Source organism: Cupressus sempervirens, chromosome 5, assembly GCF_028749045.1.
Source record: "Cupressus sempervirens isolate cs-2001-9-10 chromosome 5, ASM2874904v1, whole genome shotgun sequence".
Classification (NCBI taxonomy): domain Eukaryota; kingdom Viridiplantae; phylum Streptophyta; class Pinopsida; order Cupressales; family Cupressaceae; genus Cupressus; species Cupressus sempervirens.
The window spans coordinates 315,931,862-315,949,666 of record NC_143122.1 but is presented as its reverse complement, the minus strand read 5'-3'; the positions used below and the strand labels follow the sequence as shown (position 1 = coordinate 315,949,666).

At 34.5% G+C, this 17,805-nt stretch overlaps 1 protein-coding gene across 3 annotated transcripts; it reads left to right on the top strand.

Moving 5' to 3' along the window:
- The first annotated feature begins 644 nt into the window (after positions 1-644).
- LOC149555918 (MFP1 attachment factor 1-like) lies at positions 645-3,342 on the top strand. 3 transcript variants are annotated; one of them, XM_089830014.1, is made up of 2 exons: positions 645-1,063; positions 2,736-3,342. In XM_089830014.1, exon 2 carries the CDS (start codon positions 2,779-2,781, stop codon positions 3,148-3,150), a length of 372 nt encoding a protein of 123 aa, XP_089686140.1. In that variant the 5' UTR covers positions 645-1,063; positions 2,736-2,778; the 3' UTR covers positions 3,151-3,342. The 3 variants fall into 3 exon arrangements, with proteins under 3 accessions (XP_089686140.1, XP_089686142.1, XP_089686141.1); XM_089830016.1 differs by lacking the exon at positions 645-1,063 and adding an exon at positions 1,089-1,861; XM_089830015.1 differs by lacking the exon at positions 645-1,063 and adding an exon at positions 1,089-1,937.
- The last annotated feature ends 14,463 nt before the right edge of the window (positions 3,343-17,805 follow it).

The following is a 17,805-nucleotide window of genomic DNA, read 5'->3' as shown; positions in this document are numbered from 1 at the left end:
ATAAGTATTTTCAAAACCCATTCTTGATATATTCTTTTGGAATCAAAAGCATCTGATTTAGCATAACACTTTCCCTATAAAAATACCCTTAATTTTTCACGTTCATTGTCCCAATGTTGTTTAATTTTGCTAGAGATTCAAACTGACTGGAGATTCAAACTGACTTAATTTGACTAAGAGAAACATATTAAAAACCCTCATTTAAATTTACACTGAGCATTAATGGACACCCATTTTGTTAAGCTCATTAAAGTTTGAACTTAGTCTAATTCAACTTAGAGTTGGGAATTGAAAAGTGTCATGTAACTTATTGTTAATGACCAAGGTTGATCTACGTAGATCAATGAACATTTTGTCAATTCAATCTAAACTCTTTAACTTAAACTATAATCTCGTTGAAGAGACTACTTAAAATTTCTCAACAAAATTGCCAAGGATTCTTCATAATTAGACAATGCCAATTTTTTTATTAAAGTAACATAAGATAAGACACTTGAAAAATAATGGTCCAATAGTATATTTAAAAATTCAATATTGCATCACAACATAAGATATTTAAAACAACCAAAACTATATGAACTTCAATTTTGCACTCGAGGAGTTCTTAAAGCTACACAACATAATTTTTTAAAAACTTGAAGTCGGAGGAAACACATCGTTGACTGCATTTCACTTAGCCTAAAAGCCAGGCATTCGGGCACATTCTTCAAATTCGCTCCAAAGACACATTTGAGTTTCATCCCTTAGACCTTTCAATTCATTCAATTGAGAGACAGACATACCGATCATCCAGTGAATCAACGTCCTTCTCACATCACAAGAACTAAATCTGAAAGTAATTAGAGGATACCGGTCCACTGTAAACCTTGCTTTCAACTACCGTCCAGCTAATAACATCTAGAAATAGGCATTTGGATTACATGCTTGCCAGTTTGTTCCTTAAACAAGTAATAATATAATTTAGTCTACAAAAATTACCGTCTCACTTACGAATAGCACATTCTCAAGTGTTCATAACCCAATTCATTCTACAATCGCAGGGCAGATCTTTTCCTTCATACAGGTAAAGTTAACTTTCCGTAGAATTTTTTTCTATACCGTCCTTTTTCTTTTTCTTTTTCTGCCATACCCAAATCTATTTTCTATGTTATATAATGAACTGAGGTAAAATTGATATCCAATGCGTTTTGTATGTAACTTTGATTTGAAGATGTAAAATCGACTACCCAGTTAGTTTCACTTGTAACTTTTAAAGATCTCCAAAAGAATAAGCTCAATCGAAAAAATCAGGAAAGAATTCTGTGCAGAAGGGCTACATTTTGATTGAGCAGATAATTCTCCCGAGTTTATTACCTAAATATTATACATCTATTCCCTTCCTTTAATCCGATTTGAAGAAGAGCTAACTAGTAAAGATAATTTGAAATGTTTTTCATATGATTAACTTCGGTTTTTGAATATCCTCATTTTTTCATCGCCATATACTGAAGTCTCAAATTTGCCATTTCTATATTGATTCAAGTGGCTCTGCTTCAATACCTTTCTCGTCTTCCTTTTACGTTGCAATGAACTGATGACTTAGAATTCAGTTAGATCTACAGCTTCTTTTTGGGTTCTGTATTATAACCCAAAGTGTTATCTAATTTTTGTTTAAGATCCTTGGGGCAGATAAATATTCATATATTTTTAAACCTTGGGGCAGATCTCTAAGCGAAAATGGTCGGGCTTACATCGGGCTTACATCTGTAATACATGCTGTACACATACTTTGTTGGCATAATGCATCTCCCTTCGGTAGAGGGAGGGAGTGGAGACCTCTTGATGTCAGTCCGCTAGGGTCACTTATGTATTTGACATATAGGTAATCAACAACATGCTTAAGCTGATTTATGCATTCGAGCCCTACCTCCCAACAGTTCTGGTGGCAAGACATTGGGGTAGGCTTAAAGACTTAACATAATCATACTACGCATAAGCATTGCTTTAATTTTTATCTTTACTTTCATTATATTCCTGTGGCTACATTAAAGGGTAGTCGATAGATATTGGAAATGGAAGCTTGACTTACATTGTGGAATTTATTACCTTCATGGTTTAGACTGATGTTCCTGATAAAGTCCTATAACTTGGATATTCTGCCATAAACTTTCCTCACTTATAAATTACTCTCATTAGCAGTAACTGTTTAAGATCTGCCTTACAATACCTTATTGAAGATGATATGTTATTGTATGCAACAAAGTCGTCCTATAGAGTAGGATTCTGTGTATTTTCTTAGGAAGTCTGACTGAATAGATTTAGGAGCCTTTGGTAGTGTATCTCATATATCCGCTCAACTATATATTTTAGGAGCATTAGCTGCCGTTTTGTAATCTCCCTTACACAGAAACATATCTCAGTAATGCCACATAACAATAAAACTCTTCATCCCACAGTATAAACTTCCAGGTCTCCTATATGGTAGCTGATCCATGTCACTGGGAAAGATTCAATTTGTTTTTGGATGAAGCATTTTTCATGAACCCATGCAGGATTTTAAAACTGATGCAATATTCTCTTCCATTCGATCACTTTTTGAGTGTTGTTTATTTTAATTAACTTTTAATTTATTGGTTGCAGAATTTGTACATTTGATTTTCCTATGTTATTATGTGTATAATGCATCTGCCTGTATTGTGTTGCAAGCTGTGTGAACTAATTTTTATTCTTTGATGATATTGATTTCACACTTCCAGCTGATCCTTGTGTTGACGTGTTATATTGAAATATTGATCCTAAATGGAAGCTTCAAAGTTCTCATTCAGTATATGGCCTCCTAGTGAAAGAACTAGGGCTGCAGTGGTGGAGCGTATGGAAAAAACACTCTCATCTTCTTCTATACTTTCTAACAAATATGGTCAGTTTGATAGTGAAGAAGCCCATGCCGTTGCAAAGAGAATAGAAGAAGATGCTTTCACAGCTGCTCAAGATGTTGCGACTTCAGAATCAGGTGACAGTGGGAGTGGAAGTGGGAGCCACGTATTGCAGTTCTATTCAAAGGAGATTAGCAAGCACATGTTAGATGCTGCTAAATATCGTGCTTCAAAAAATAATCAAAATAAGGATAATCAAAATTCTTCTCCAGAGGAAGCCTTCAATTCTGGCACTTAGCTAGTGATAGTTGATTTGCACGCCCTACTCTACCTCATATTCTGTGATCATGTGTTGTGTAAATGTAATATTCAGCACTTGGTAAATATTTAATCTTTACCCCATAAATTATATGCCTTTTGGACATTATAGATTTATTATCTACCATTTGTCTTTGTTTAATTTTTATTTACTTCTTGGTTTATGAGATCATATTTTGTGTTTGGATATCTGTTTTCTTTTGTTCTTCTCATTTTTAACACATTTAATTCACGGCGAAGTTTCTTCTCAAAAAGAGAGTTTTCTACTTGGGATTTCCTCCACATAATTGTATATAACAAACACAGATGAATTGCAGTATAGCTGTAGTTCTCACATGATTTTTGCCAAACTTTTACAGCATCGAGGACCATAACATCTGCTAACATTGAAAGTGTTTGCAGCAACTAGGAATTTTGATATAATATCTCACTGAATATCCACCAGCTACTGGATCTTAAGCAGCGTACATTGTCTGTAACGTCCAAGATCTCTTTCCACAAAGCTTATCATATGAAAAACCATTAGTGCTTTTCTTCGTGCTTTCTAGATTCAAGATTGCATATGGTAAATATTTTGGTATGCACCGCTTTTGCCCCTCACATGAAACACAAAACAGTTGACTTTCATTCCATTTGACAATTTGTTTGCATTCCTCCTATGATAGGTAAAAATTGCATTTTGGTGATCTACAATAGTTCATCAAACATCTTTGATTTACAAGAAAATTAAAATGAAAGATCTACCGGTAATCCAAGTTTACAGGCAAACTGAAGAAAAATGTATAACTGAGAAGAGACCATATAAACACTGATTATTTTCAACAGTATTTTGGTGATCTATAATAGCTCATCAACCATCTTTGATTTACAAGACAATTAAATGGAAAGATCTACCTAAAATCCAAATTTACAAGCAAATTAAAGCAAAATTTATAGTCAAGAGGAGACTTCCTAGACACAAACTATTTTCAACCTGAGTGAGTTTGAAGCAAAGAATGATAATTAAGCACAAGGCCAACAGTGGAACAATTTGAATTCCCCTTCAGAAAATAAAAATTCTTTTATGGCACTTACTACCTGCAATCTATAAATCCAAATCTATAAGACTGCATAGTCTATGACCATCCTGAAAGATGCAGCCATTAAAGTCCTCCCACCTCTTCCATACATACAATGCTCTCCAATTTCAGACAGTATTGATATTCTCCAAGAAATTTCAATGTGAAATGTGAGAATGTTTAAGCTCACAAAAATTGTTTATCCTGATACAGATTTCTAGTTTTCTTCAAGACTCGTCTGAAAGGAATTAAAAGTTAATAGTACTGTTGAGTTATTGCTGAGTCCCAAGTTATTTTTTGGGCCCTGCCAACTCCGGGTTTTACAACTATGGAAATTACAGATCAATTGATATCAAAGCATGAAGCTCTTGCGGCATGTAGAGAAATTTTGGCAACACAATATCTTTGTGTATAACCATTTTTTTTCGCAAATTAACCTCAAGGTGCACAGGTTGCAAAGAACAACTATGGCCAATTCCATGAAGAAGAAAGGCATAAGTTGGTGTTGGGAGAAAATCAACCTCTAAAGAGCTGCACCATTTAAGAGAGCAAATTGAAGAGTTGCAAATAGAGGACCAATCTGAATTTTTTATTGGAATCCTCCTGCAAATACAACAAAAGTCGACAGTAAAAGCTGAATTGCTATCAAAACTCCAAGAAGAGAAAGAGGGGTCTACAAGAAGAATGGACCAACCCACCGAAAGAAGAACAAGCAAAAGAGTTATGCAAGATAACCACCAATGTTTTCTTGAGTGGATCAAAATCTGATAATTCTTTGGGCAAATTTGAAAGGTGTACTAAGAGTATAGACTTGGAGTTGCTAGAGAAAATGGGGTAGGAAGGAAGAAGGCTTGATAAAAACAACAAAGGGATCCTCAAACCCATTAACGGGTAATTTTTTGTCCGCGAGTGTCCCAACTCTTCCATGAAAAATTGAAGCCATACCATCTCTTTGGCTGCCTCTGTAGCAAAAACACAATCTGCCTCTGTAGTGGATAAAGCATTCACCTTTTGTAACTGAGAAATCCAACTTACTGGTGTCTTGTTAGGATTAGATAGACAGAATTATAATATTTACATGCAAATATAACCAATATCACAAAGGAATAAAGCACACATAAACCAACAGAAGAAACAAAGATTTAATGTAGTTCATCTAATCCCTAGGCTACGTCCACCAAACGAGTCCAATATTGTTATCCAATGATTTACCTTGATTACAATTTGCAATCCCTTGCGACTCAATACCACTGCAAGAAGCTACTAAATCATCAATCATAAAATCCCTAACCCTAAGCCATTTTATACAAGATTTATGTCGGTTATAGAATTAGGTTTAGAATGTCGTCCAATAGAAAAAATAATGCCTAATGCCTTTTATAAGAATAAAGTCATTTTTGGCCTCACGGGGCGTTGCCCCCAAATCCCTATTGAAAAAATTGGCAGAAACTGTGCCGAAAGAACTAAGAAAAAATTAACCTCTGAATCTAATTAGGCTCCACATAACAACAATAACCACCGGTGTTTTCTTGAGTGGATCAAAATCTAATAATTATTTGGGCAAATTTGAAAAGTGTGCTAAGAGTATAGACTTGAAGTTGCTAGAGAAAATGGGGTATAAAGGAAGAGGGCTTGATAAAAACAACAAAGGGATCCTCAAATCCATTATACTAAAAGAAAGACCACCATATGAGGGGCTTGGTGGGGTGTCCCCTTGCTAATTTTCCCTGAAATTCACAATTGCAATAAATTAGGGTTAGCATTACATTTTCTTGAATAAATCTTTCCTCAATATTACAATTTTGTAATTGGATCTTGCAATCACAAACAATATATACAATTAGGTTTAGGCAAACCACATCATATTCATAGATCATCAATAATGCTACACAAACATATTAGGGTTTGCAGGAAGAGGCATGATGGGTTCGCTCGAAATCATTTCTATACCAGGCCTAAGAGTGGATGTCTACCACAACCCTCTTGCTTGGTGGCTTGTACTTGCTTCACCCAATAATGTCCCATCTCCCTATAGATGGCAGTCATCTTGTGGAGTTGGGTGGATGTTGTAAGCGATTACTTGACTTTGTAAGTGACTTCTTTGTCCTAGGTTGCAACGGTCCTACTAGGACGGCCTTCTTACGAGCCCCTTGTCATCCTTCGTGGGTCTCAAACAATATGCATAACTATTCTCTATTGTCATCTTGTGGAATCTTGTAAAGGTTTCTAAGGGTTACTTGATTCTAAGTGCCCTCTTTGCCCTAGGCCACAACGACCCTACTCGAACGACCAACTTACAAGCCTACTTGCCTCCCTTCTCTTACACTTCAAGCCCTCTCTCTCACAAGGTGAATCTCAAAGAGCACTATGATGTGAGTATTATTTATACCAAGATGTTGTATGTATGGTTTGGATTGAAATTTCCCAATTGATATCTATTGATGGACTATATGCTCTTTCCAGATCTGATATCAACCACTGGTGCTCAACACTATGCTGGTGCAATGGACATATGTGTCTGATTTGCTTTTATTTAGATAGCTGTTTATAATATATCTTTCAATGTTGTAGATACTTTAGACTCCATTCATTTATTTACTGTTGTAGATGCCTATCCATGTTTCTTGGTACCTTCTCCCATCATGGCCTTCTATATCTTATATCTTTATGTCTCTATCAAGTGAGACACCTTTTGCAAGTGACTGACCTTTGCTAAGGGTCATAATCTTTCTTAAAGATGCCTCTTCAAAACTGATCTGCCTTGCTTATTTCTTAATTGCATCTTTTAGGTAATTTTAAATATTTAGATCGCTACTGAACACATTCATCTTCTTTCTTATTCACACCTCAATTTATATTTATTGCTCCATATTATAATCATATTCACTGCTCTATCTGAATTGCTTATAATTCCTTGAACACTGCTCTTGTAACAAACATGATTGCTGTATGTCTTTCCTTTTTAGATGCTTGCTCGATCCGCTGATCATTATTGCTTCTCCTCTTTCCTTCCATGCCTTTCTTTAATCCAGCCTTCTACCTTTATATCTCTCTGTCACTTGAAGAGGAACTATGGAATGATGCTGTCTTTAGAGGATGGTCGCATCTTTTCAGAATCACGTCTCTTCCTAAACAGAACCAACCACTTCCTTATTTTTTCACTAATTGCGAGCTTGATATACTCATCTACTATTAATAAACTGCCTTTCTTTTATAAGTGACGCCTAATACTAAATGAAAACCATGATTGTTGTCCTCTGCTAATTTCTAGGATATTCACTGCTTATCTGTGCTTTATAATGATTCTCAGATTTGCTCAAATTCCGCTTACAGATCTGGTTATAAATCTTGCCGATGTCTAGTTATGAGACCCGCCCTTAGTTCTGCCCTAATAATATATAACATTTCTCCTACAAATCTGGTATAAGCTTTCTTATAAAACTTCTCAAGACTGCTGTAGATCTTCCTCTTAAATGAAACTTTCTGCCCTCTATATCTTCTAATGAGAGATTCACACCTCTTCATCATGTCTACTATTTGCAATGGTCACAACATTTCATAATTACCACCTTTTGAAAGAGTCACAACCTTTCATCATTTCTTCCCTTTGAAAGAGTTACAAATCTTCATCATTTCTGCCCTTTGAAAGAGTCACTTATTTTCTTTCCATTCCTTTCTTCTATTAATCCTTCATAAATTTCCTATATAATGACCCTGGATAGGGTCTGTCTTAATTTTCTCCCAAAATAACCAATTAAAGTTTAAATTACATTTATTTCATTTTAATAGAACTCCAACTCTTTATCATTATCATATATATAGAAATAATTATACATATGTAAGCCTTAATTCCTTACTCTTCTCCTAATAACAAACCCTAATGCGGATGGTAGAATTATTGTGCCTAGGTAGAAACAGTCTTCAAGAGGCTCTCTCATGAACAAGGCCCGTTTTGGGAATCTTCTCCTCATTGTGACCGAATTACTCTCCCCTTCACAAACTCCCTATCTGCTGAGATGTATTAGTGAGTGATTAAAGAATATGGATAAGTAAGTAATTATCCTTTTCGACTATTCACATAAAAAATCATCAATCTAATAAAATTTCCCACCACAAAATATTTACCTAAAAATACAAATTTCTTCATATATGAAAATTAAGTATATTTAATAATACAGTCTCCTCCTAATAATATTGTAACTCAACTGAATGTGCTTATTGTTGTCCTTTTGGAAGGCTTTTTTTGCTTACTTTTTAATGTAATACCTTTACTATTCCTTTGTAAATATGCTACACAAATTGGGTGTCATTTTGTAGTTATTTACTATGCTTAACCTTGCCTTCTCTTTATTTCCACTAACTCTCCCATTCCTTGGTCACTTATCCCATGATTTCTATGCCTTAGCCTTATGTGGTATTCACGTGGTGTAAGCTAGCTACTTTGTTTGCAATGGTTTGTTTATATCTTCTCTCTTTTTTGTGTTATATCCTCCTTAAAAATCCACATCAAAGTCCACGTCATCCCTTTGTTATCATTATCTTGATTTTTCCTTGTATCTCTTGCCGATGGTCTTAGCTGCGCATATTCACAACCCTTATATATGGATGGGGAAAGGTGTTTATGTGGTGGTTTATACCAACACGACTTTTTAAGTGACTGCTTTTTCAGCTTATCATCCCCCTTACAACTATTAATTAATATCACTTCCTTATGCAGGGTACTCAATTAGTCTAGAGATGGTTACAACTTGGTTAGTATTTCATTATTACTCATTTTACTTATTTAATTTATATTTGTTTATTTAGTTATTAATAGATGATTACACACACACACACACATATATCTATGAGTTGATCATTTACTTTATCAAATATTTATCATATGTAGAGTTGTCAGTTATAATTTAATAGTACATTTCATTATTAGCGAAGTAGAGAAACAAAATGTTTGTATAGTTATTATCTATTATATATTATTTGGACTCATGACAAGTCCTCCCTTCTCCAAATTGCTTGCCCTCAAGCAATTTCTATTTCTCACATGGCATTCTATAATTAGACACTATCCTACCTTAAAATCAATAACTTTGATTATTTTTCAATAAATATTATCTTATAGTGTCTCTAGATATTAGCACATGTTTTAACCTTGATTCCTTATTTTCCCGCCCATACTCATCCCAAAGAGAGTATGGATTTACTAATCATAGGGCGCTTGACACCAGTATATCATCTGGTTTTACTTTGCCCCTCCCTACATAACACCATCTATCAACTCCCGGGGGTATAGTGAGTGAATAAGAGAACTAGCTAAAACGTCCTAATCCCTTTTTGTATTAAGGTTATATTCGTATAAACTTCATAGACACAAATCTCTTTGTATAGTGGTTTAGACTTGATACAACAACATTTATTTAAGTATAATTCTATATCATATTGGAATGTCCCTAACAAACATATGTGAAGTACAACAAATGTGATGATCCTACCAAAAATATATGCTTCATGATAAGACAAGAAGTAAGAAAACATGAAGGAAACACCAATCAGTAATTGTGACCCTAAATACTAAGCAATTAGATGGATCTTTCTTGGTCATTTTTTTCCATTTCCATAATGAATGGTAGAATTATTGTGCTCAGCTAGAAACAGGCTCCAAGAGGCTTCCTCATGAACAAAGCCCGTTTTGGGAATCTTCTCCACTGTGCCCAAATTACTCTACCTTTCACAAATTCCCTCTTCATTAGCAATATGGAACCTCAGGTTGAATCTTGAACAATTTATTGAGATATATGAAGGCACAAAGTAGATACGTCAATGCATGAGGACACAAAGCATACACAATGTATACACATTGATGCATAAAGACGCAAAGTATATACGAAGCATACACATGATACACATATTGCTCAATTCCTTATTTAATCTCTTACGCTACAGAATGGCAAGATCATGCTCTGATATCACTTGTAATGACCTTGGATAGGGTCGGTCTTAATTTTCTCCCAAAATTACCAATTAGGGTTTAAATTTTATTTATCTCATTTTAATAGAACTCCAAATCTTTATCATTATCATATATATAGAAATAATTATACATATATAAGCCTTAATTCCTTACTCATCTCCTAATAACTAACCCTAACACGAATGGTAGAATTATTGTGCCTAGGTAGAAATAGTCTCCAAGAGGCTCCCTCATGAACAATGCCCGTTTTGGGAATCTTCTCCTCACTGAGACCGAATTACTCTCCCTTTCACAAACTCCCTATCCGCTGAGATGTATTAGTGAGTGATTAAAGAATATGGATAAAAAAGTAATTCTCCTTTTTGATTATTCACATAAAAAATAATTAATCTAATAACATTTCCCAACACAATATATTTACCCCAAAATATACAAATTTCTTCATATATGAAAATTAAGTATATTTAATAATATCATCTCCTAATAATATTGTAAACTCAACTGAATGTGTTTACTTTTTATTGAAGTTTTATTAGCTACTTATTAACCTTCTTTAACCCTTGATTTCCTTATTAAAATTCCATTAACTTTCCTTACAACTTACAACTCTCTATCTTATATTATATCTTTATTCCCCTCAATAATACCTTTTAACTCACTTATAACCTCCCCTTTGTTTTTGGTGTTTTTATGCCTTTTGGAAGGCTTCTTTTTGCTCACTTGTTAATGTAATACCTTTACTGTTCCTTTGTACATATGCTACATGAATTGGTTGTCATTTTGTAGTTATTTACTATGCTTAACCTTTCTTTTTCTTTATTTCCACCAACTCTCCCAGTCCTTGGTCACTTATCCCACGATTTTTATACCTTAGGCTTACATGGTATCCACGTGGTGTAAGCAAGCTACTTTGTTTTCTACAGTTTGTTTATATCCTTTCCTTTTTTTGTGTTATATCCTCCTTAAAACTCCACATCAAACTCCACGTTATCCCGTTATTATTTTCTTGATTTCTCCTTGTATCTCCCACTGATGGTCTTAGTTACGCATATTTTCCACCCTTATATATGGATAGGGCAAGGTGCTTATGTAGCGGTTTATACCGACATGACTTTTAAAGTGATTGCTTTTTCAGCTTATCACCCCCCTTACAACTATTAATTAATATCACTTCTTTATGCAATGTTCTCGATTAGTCTAGAGATAGTTACAAATTGGTTAGTATTTCATTATTACTCATTTTACTTATTTAAATTATATGCGTTTATTTAGTTATTAATAGACGATTAGACATTTCAATATATATATATATATATATATATATATATATATATATATATATATAAGTTGATCATTTACTTTATCAAATATTTATCATATGTAGAGTTGTCCATAATAATTTAATAGTACATCTCAATATTAGCGAAGTAGAGGAACAATATGTTTGTATAGTTATTATCTATTATCTATTATTTGGGCTCATGACAAAGCCACAACTGTTCATTACATATCTCTTGACCTTTCATCAATCTTAAGTAACTTGTAATACTAATTATGCATTATACTATATTATTATTATTATTTTAATTTTAATTTTATTACTAATATTTATTATAAAATTTTATTTCAGAAAAAGGTACAACAGATTTGGGTATGAGTGCATGGAAATTGATGAATGCTCTAAAAGGTCTACAATGTGTTCCAATCGAGAACAACTCATCAAAGCTTAAACTTCCACTAATATTGTGATATTGCTATTAGGATTTAACTGTGTGGTTTTTGAGTCAAACTCATTGACTCATGTTTCATGAGTAGTTATTCACATGAATCCATCTCTCATGACAATAAATAGAACACTTAGCACTCATTGGATCTAGGTGATGCTCACAGAGGTGAAGCATCGGGACTTCTCGGGAGGTCACCCATCCCAGTACTACTCCAGCTCGAGCACGCTTAACTACAGAGTTTCCTCCATGGTTAAACCCACTCCGCTTGCACCCCATTTGCAAAACCTTCATCAAGTATTGTACCTTATGAACCATTCATTAGAAAGCCCCTTAAGCTCATCAATTGATAAGTAGGAGATATTTTTCCATAGCAAGTCAAATTGTGATATTACTATCAAGAGTTAACCGTGTAGTTTTTGAGTCAAACTCATTGATTCATGTTTTTTGAGTAGTAATTCACACAAATCCATCTCTCATGACAAAAAATGGAACACTTAGCACTCATTGGATCTAGGTGATGCTCATAGAGGTGAAGCGCCAAGACTTCCCGGGAGGTCACCCATCCCAGTACTACTCTAGCTTGAGCACGCTTAACTACAGAGTTTCCTCCATGGTTAAACCCACTCCACTTGCAACCTTATTTGCAAAACCTTCACCAAGTGTTGTGCCTTATGAACCATTCATTAGAAAGTCCTTTAAGCTTATCAATTGATAAGTAGGAGATATTTTTCCACAACAAGTCAAATTGCGATATTGCTATCAGAATTTAACTGTGCAGTTTTTTAATCAAACTGATTGACTCATATTTCATGAGTAGTGATTCACACAAAACCATCTCTCATGACAATAAATAGAACACTTAGCACCCATTGGATCTAGGTGATGCTCACAGAGGTGAAGCGTCGAGGCTTCCTGAGAGGTCACCCATCCCTTTACTACTCCAGCTCGAGTGCGCTTAACTATGAAGTTTCCTCCATGGTTAAACCCACTCTGCTTGCAACCCCATTTGCAAAACCTTCACTAATATTTTCTTTGTAAAGCAACTAAAAAATTGTATCTTGATAGAAAAGACTATGCAACAATCTAGATGTGAAAAAGAGTAAGAAATTAGTTTTTGGTGGACAAGAGTAAGAATTGAGTTTTTGGAGGACAAGGAAGCATGAAAATGCAGAACAGAGGATGCTCCCATGAATGACATAGAAAGGACAAGCTCGTATCTTCATATATGACCTAGTTCAAGCTCGCAACTGCAGAAGTGACCTCATCTTAATAGAGAGCCTTCTTAGAAGGCCGGAACATTAAAAGATACTATGCAATATAAAGAAGCACACAAAGATCATCTGCAGATATAAGAAGAAGACATGGGGAGATACCACTCCACCCACTAGCCACCGCCCAAGCCTAAGGAAGAGGTGAAAGAACATCTAGGTAAATAGGGTAAAGAGTCTATTTTTTGTTACATTATCAAATGGAAAGGACATAATGCACACATGTAAGTTTCTTCTTCCATAAACTGCATGTGAATAAAGTAACCACTGTAAAATAATATGCAATACTAACACGACTAAGGAATGTGTGATACCATGTAAGGATGGTAAAAGAAAGAGTCAATTCCTAAAGCAAAGAGAGGAGAAATGCCAAAACATACTCAAAGCAGTTAATAAGAAAAATGGTCTTAGTATGCATAAGAGTAAAAAACTATTTCTCTCATTGTAAAATATATGGACATTGGGATGTCAAATGCTGGAAACTTCATCTTGAGCTTCATCCAAAAATGGAAAATACATTTAAGCAGCTGAAAGGGGTACAAATGCACACTACAAAACCAACTTCAAAGAAGAAGAAACCTTTACTTGATGCTACACCAACATTGAATTGTAGGGTATGACAATAGATACTTGAATAGAGTATTTATTTAATTCTCAAAGGAGACGAGTAGGATTCTTTTCTTCCATATAGAATTTGGTTAGCACTTTGAGGTTTTCCTAAGGATTGAGTAACATTCCTAACTCTACTTGTTTCCTAAGGATTGAGGAACATTCCTAACTATACTTGTATGGGCAAGTAAGGAGTATGTTACACTAATTATGAATACAATAAAAAAGGAGGAAACAGATAAGGTAATTGATTGCTATTCAACCTTCACATTTGTCATTGGGCAAGGCAAGCAAGAATAAATGATTAGCTTTTTGAATAACATGTTTATTCTCACAATATAAGATAAGTTAACATGGACAGGTTGTAGGGAATATTTTCCATCTTTGTAAGCATAGTTAAAAAGATTGTCAAGGCTCAACATGTAGAGAAAACTAAGGCCCAAAGACTTGGGACATAGGGACCCAAAAAGTTTGGTCAAACTATTTGAGTTTGCTAGACTTCACAAACCTAGCGAGGCTTGTTTGAAAAGCTTGACCATGATAGTTAGGTGGAAAACTATACAAAAGTGAAAAATCTAAATCTAAATTTTTAAACATCAAACACGTTAAATAATCTCAAGTTGCTTGAAAATGATATCCATTTCATTTGCAAGCACATGTGAGGAGTGAAAAAGAAAACGAAAGCTAAAGATACAATTCACTAAAACAAAAATCAACAAACATTTTCATAACAAAAAATTGTAGGGCCTAATTATTGCTTAATTTCTTTAATACATGTGTTTTTTGGAGAGTTTTAAGGAATCTATTAGCTTGGATAAAAAAATGTAAGAAATGGCATGTATCATGGATGCCTGTAGAGTGTCAAGGGTTTTAGTTGAGCTTGGGGGTGCTCTTCCGATTGACCTTGCCCAATTTCATTGTAGAGAGTGCACTACGGGTGGTGTACTTGAACCTAATGGGGGGGTCCCTTTCATCTCTTTTAGGGTGCTGCCCTTGGACACCCCTGAGAAACTTTGCCCTTTGATCTCTTTGGGGGTGCTTCCATTAGACACCCATAAGAAACATTGCCTATTGACCCTTGTTGGAGTATCAACTTTAATGCCAAGAACACAGATATCTATAAACCATCATGGGGAGATTGTGATATTTCACTAGAAATAAGAATTGAATTGAGATGAATAAAAAGTACAATGAGATCTTATAATGGCAAGAGTGAAGATGTGAGCACCAATGAGATGCGAGGGTGGGTACAACTACTTGCCAACTACTTGGCACAAATATTAATACAAGTAAATAAAATAATATTAATCCTTACATAACACCTAGAAGGATGACATCATGCCTAAGTTATGCATGTGTGTGTAAATTATATTTACCCAACACCCTCCCTAAAGTGCAACTTAGGGAGAAGGTTATCATGCAATATGAGCTAGATGCAAGATGGGTCCTCACTACAAAACCATTTTAGGTACCCATGTACAATAGAAATGCAATGCAAAGAAATCTCTCACAAAGCATAGAAAAGGAGAAAACCACATGGGAAAAAACTTCTCTCTAAAAGAGAGAAAATAAACAAGATGCATGGATGGAGGGTTTAATTACACCCCCTGAAGACTACATACACCATGAATATACAATCAAATATCCCCCCATAGGAAGAAAGGAAGGAGACCAGATAGCCTTCCCATTATGATAATGTCCTACAAAATGGTGTGCACTTGAAGACAAAACATCATCCAATGCCTACAAACAGCATTTCTCCCTTTGGGAAGAAGATAAACCAAGTACAAATGCAGGGCTACTTCCCATATTCTCTCCCATGAAGTTTTATAGCTGTCCGTGTTTGTGGCATTGGAGTTGATTCTCTAAAACCCCACTTCAACACAACTTAGGGAGAAGATTATTATGCAATCTGAGCTAGATGCATGTCAAAATGTAGAGAGAATATGTGAAGTGTGGTAAATTCATGTGGTGATTATATATATATATATAGTATCATAATCATGATAATACATTGAGCAAATATTATTTGTGATATATGCTAAAGCAACAACTAATGTGAGTTAAGATATTAACAAGAGATGTGCCTCTTTACACACACACACACACACATATTGAAAGAGTAACTTGAAACACACAGAAATTAAAATAAGTGCTATTACAAGTTACAGCAGTGAATTAAATTTACATACAATCAGATCTTTAACACTTGGGTCTTGTTTCCTTGTGTGACTGTGCTATTGTTTTATACTTTTTTAAGGCAGGAGTAATTGCCACAAATGTCTTTTGGAATATGGGTGGGTCGTGTAGGACTCGCCCCAATTATTTTAAGGCAGTTTTAGTTGTTCTTGTTCCAATGTAAATCAGAACAAGAGTATGTCAAGAGGAAAGAATGATTTAATAATTTATATAGTGGTTAGCCTGCGTACGAGAACAAAGTAAAATGCGACAAGAAAGGTTAAAGCATAGATATTCATGAAAAATCTATCAGATCCCTGGTTGCATGGAAACATTCAATTAACAAGCAAAAATAAGCTTTTGCTATGGAGATGGTGGGAATAAACTTGTCCAACAAGCAAACAGGGACAAAGATTTAGATTTATTTTTTCTGTTTTTTATTTTGGGAAAATGTCTCCTAGATTTTGATATGTCTCCAATTTGAGAATTATGTCCAAGTTCCCGAGAAGTATGCTACGGGGTCAGAGATGCCACTCTCTGCCACTATGAATTTTGGTTTTCTGAGTCAATCTCCATTCTAAGTAATGCTCCTATGGTTCTAAAGACATTTGTAGACTTTAAGATACAAACTCAGGGCATCACATGGAGCTAGTGATGCTAGGCTGAGTGATATAAGCTCCTCTCTACCTTATGACTCCATGTAATTTATATTTTGATGTTGATGGGCAATTTGGCACACTGATCAACTTTGGACAAGCACTAAGTATACCTCACCTCTTTTGAAAGGAGATCAACCACCCCCACGGTCTAGATTGCTAGGTCATGGTGATGTATGATAACGTAGTAGCTTTTGTAATGTTCATCCATTTTGAGGGGCCTGTGGTGTATCAAAATTTGTTCAAACAAACAAGTAGTTAGTTGTACAAATGATTAGTTTTTTCAGATCTCACTGCTCTTCGATGTCGCTTTGGAGTTCACGAATGAACAATAAACATAATTATGAACACAATTTTAGTGCTATAATAGTGAATTGCAAGTTTTATCCAAAATTAATCTTACCCTAATTAGATATGCAGAAAACTACAGAATCAAAAAGGTTTTTAAGCTATGTTTCATGTTTCATGACATTTTGGGGATGGCGACAGTGGGATAGGAAAAACAAATATAAAAAAAAAATTAAAATTTAAAAAAATAAAAATAAAAATAAATAAATAAATATATATATATATATATATATATATATATATATATATAGAGAGAGAGAGAGAGAGAGAGAGAGAGAGAGAGAGAGAGCAGCAATATAACATGATACTATTTAATGGTGCTGAACGAATGTTTGCAGAAACTTGCACACCAACCACATTCCGAAAGAGATTGTCTTCTTCTACTTTTCTAATGTCTCAATTTCTGTGCCTTCCTAAGAATCAATTATTTTCAGAGGTTAGCCTATTATCTGTGGTTCCCATAGGCTAATGTGGTGATTAAGGGGCCTTTTGGAGGCATGTTTAATGTCTCTTTAGCTGACCCTTTGGTTCTGATTTCAAATTATTCAGTTCACTGTCATATTTTATTTGTGGTGCCTCTTGGAGATCATTTAGGACACACTGATTCCCAATTACTATTCAGTCACTTGGACGTTTTGCCCATACTTACTGTTTTTAGTAAGTCACCAGGGTGGTCTATTGGCATCATATCTATATTTAAAAAGTCAACGGATTATTCTCATGAGTTCATGTTGACAATTATCAAGGGTTTAATGATTTAAGCTAAATTATTGAAGTTAAAACAAGTTTAATAATATTAATTATATTGAAAGAGTTAATGATA

Bases quoted from the DNA above. Each gene is read 5' to 3' on its own strand.
- LOC149555918 (XM_089830014.1), top strand. From the start codon at position 2,779: ATGGAAGCTTCAAAGTTCTCATTCAGTATATGGCCTCCTAGTGAAAGA.